This window comes from Myotis davidii, unplaced genomic scaffold (assembly GCF_000327345.1).
Source record: "Myotis davidii unplaced genomic scaffold, ASM32734v1 scaffold59, whole genome shotgun sequence".
NCBI classification, from domain to species: domain Eukaryota; kingdom Metazoa; phylum Chordata; class Mammalia; order Chiroptera; family Vespertilionidae; genus Myotis; species Myotis davidii.
In genome coordinates this window covers 9,286,659-9,289,789 of record NW_006293001.1, presented here as the reverse complement: position 1 = coordinate 9,289,789, position 3,131 = coordinate 9,286,659, and the positions used below count along the sequence as shown (strand labels likewise).

Below are 3,131 nucleotides of genomic sequence, written 5' to 3'. Positions count from 1 at the left end.
AAACCCCTGATCACCCTGCGGCTCTGTGTGTGACAGGGGGTGGGGCCACAACCTCCCTATCTGCCCTGCTCTGTTCATGACAGGGGAAGGCGCCCCAAACCCCTGATAGGCCCTGCTCTGTGCGTGACAGGGTACGGAGCCCGAACCCTCCTGATGGGCCCTGCTCTGTGCATGACAGGGGGTGGCGCTGCAACCTCCCATCGACCCTGCCTTGAGTGTGACAGGGGGCAGCGACCCAACCCCCCAATTGGCCCTACCTTGAGATGACTACGGGTAGCATCGCAACCTCCCGATCCTCCCTGCTCCGTGCATGACAGGGGGTGGCGCCCCAATTCCCCAATCGGCCCTGCTCTGAGCCCAACCAGGGGTTTCACCTAGGGATTGGGCCTGCCCTCTGCCACCCGGGAGTGGGCCTAAGCCAGCATATAGTTATCTCCCGTGGGGTCCCAGACTGTGAGAGGGCACAGGCTGGGCTGAGGGACCCCTCCCTCCCTCCGAGTGCACAAATTTTTGTGCACCAGGCCTCTAGTATATATATATAATAGGTTAAGAAAAAAAAAAAACACAGCCTAATAGAAAATAAATTCAAATGTGTAATACACATAGAAAATATGCTAAATCTTACACGTAAATTTTAAAGTACTAATCAAAATATTGAGATGCCATTTATCTCCTATTAAGCTGACACAATTTTTTTTAGTTTATAATATCCAGTATTGAGAGGAATCTGGAGACAGGAGCACTTAAGACAATATGAGAGTATAAATTGGCCCAATATTTTTTAAGACAATAGTCACAATCTTTCAAATACCACTATTCTACCAGTAGGTATTCTAAGTGTGTAACAAAAAAACAATAACACACTTAGATTCATCATATTAACAGATTGAAAAGGAAAAACCATTTAATCATCTTAATAGATGCAGAAAAAGCACTTGACAAAATCCAACATCCATTCAGGATTTTTTTTAATGCTCAGCAAACTAGGAATACAATGGTATTTCTTCAACCTAGGAAAAACCTAAAGTTAACATCACAGTTAACTGTGAAAAAATTAATGCTTTCACCTTTCACCTTAAGACCAGGAATAAGGCAAGAATGTCTGCTCTCACCACTTCTACTCAACAGTGTGGTGGAGCTGGTGCAATAAGGCAAGAAAAAGAATTTAAATGTATCCAGATTGGAAATTGAAAAGAAGTAAATAAAAGAGACTTTATTTGAAGGTAATATGGTTATCTATATTTAAAAAATCTGATGAAATTTACAAAAATAAGCTAGTAGAATTAATAAGTGAGTTTATAACAATTACAGGATACCAGGTCAAAATTTTAAAATCAGTCATATTTCTATATACTAGAAAGAAAAATCTTCTCATTAGATAGTGCTAAAACAAGTGTATAGCCACTTATAGAAAAAAAAGAATACTTACTCTCTTCAAATTTTTTTTAAAAGTTATAGTCCTTTCTTAAAAAATTAATGAGAATAAAAAAAGAATCTCTACCCTTTCCTCATTCTACATATAAAAATTAGCTTGAAATCGATCATACAACAAATGTAAGAGTTAAAACTCTATTAAACTCCTAGCAGATAGATATACAAGCATATTCATTGCAGCATTGTTTCTAACAGAAAATTACATATAACCTAAGAGTTCATCATTACTGAGAAATTATCTAATAAATCATAATGATTACATAAATGAAACACTAGCCACATGTAACCACTTAAATAAAAGCAAGTAAGTTTTTTCCAACTAACATGGAAAGAATGGGAAAATACGCAATTACAGTTTTTAAAAGTATTGAGCAGTGTGCAAAGATTATATTTTGTGAAATTAAAAAGAACATTTACATTTATAGCCATTTTATTTACTTGTGTATGTGCGTATGTCTTTCTATATATGTGTTTACCTTACTAAATACTTTCCAAAAGGCTACAAAAAAAGAACTCTTAAACATTAGGGAAAGGTAGCAGGAGTCAGAACAGTTGGAAAAGGGAGAAATTAATATAATTTTAAAATTTCATGCCTTTCTATACTCGTCATTTATTTGCCGATGCATGTAGTATTTTATTTTAAAAGATAAATAATTAAAAAAAAAAGTAAGAGCTCTACAGAGCATTTTTTCTGGCCCAGAGGCTTGTTGAAGTCACGGGAGAGCAGAAAGCAGGTGCACAGCAGAAGCCCATCTGGAGAAGAGGAAAGCAGAGAAGAAAGAAACCAAAAGGGCCCACTGGGGAGAGGACTGGCGAGTGGGTTCACTATGAATTCCACATCCAAGCCGCTGAGGCCTGCTCAGCCCTGTCATCTATCCGTCTATCCGTGGATCCCCATGAAATTTCCTCCTGCATTCTTCTAAGCAGCCCTCCCTCCTACCCTCTTGCAAGCTGGTCCTCATTCCTAACAACCCCAAAGGAGCCGGTCTGACCCCTGCTGAGTGCCCTGCATTACCCCACAGTGGAGGTGCGGCTTACCTTGCTGAAAACACAGCTATCTGAGGCATGCACCCTGTCAACCCCTGCAGTCGGTCAAGCCTAGCAAGTACAATTTAAATAGAAACTTGTCCAGCAACATTTGATACTTGTGAGAAAATTCATGATGAAGATTCCCATTTGTGAGTATGTTACTCGAATATTTTGTCTGACTCTGATCATACGTGGTGGGCGGAAGGTCTGTTGGGGTGAGGGAACAGGGAGGGCACGACAGGGCCCCCTGGAGGAGGGAGGCAAGGCAGGCAGGAAGCGGCCACAATCCTAACCCGGAGGTCTCCTTCCCCTACACCCAGGGCATGAGGGGAAGGGGCCCAGGGCTCTGCTGCTGCCCGAGGGGCAGACGGTGCCAGGCTCATTTTGGAGCCTGAAAGAAAACAAGGATTTCGTCTCGTGGATGGTGGAAAATGCACTGACCTGGAAACCAGGAGACCTGGTCTCGAGGGGCAGGCTTGTATTCCTACAACCCTGGCAACTGTCTAAAGTCTCTTCACCTCTTTGTGCCTCCGTTTCCTCGTCTGAAAAATAGACATGGTTGAATTAGTCACTGTTTCTCAAAGTTTGGTCCAGGCACCCCTCACTGCACCTGTTCAGACGCAGAGCTGCTGACACTGAATCGCCAGGTCAGAGACTGGGAACTGGCA

The 3,131-nt window shown here is 42.1% G+C and overlaps 1 protein-coding gene across 1 annotated transcript in view; it reads right to left on the bottom strand.

Moving 5' to 3' along the window:
* Nucleotides 1–2,501, bottom strand: part of MYO3B (myosin IIIB) — a 356,270-nt gene extending 353,769 nt beyond the window's left edge. Inside the window, exon 1 of the mRNA XM_006766548.2 lies at nt 2,473–2,501. Within this exon, the coding sequence (XP_006766611.1) occupies nt 2,473–2,501 (29 nt within the window). The remainder of the gene's footprint in view (nt 1–2,472) is intronic.
* Nucleotides 2,502–3,131: the final 630 nt, after the last annotated feature.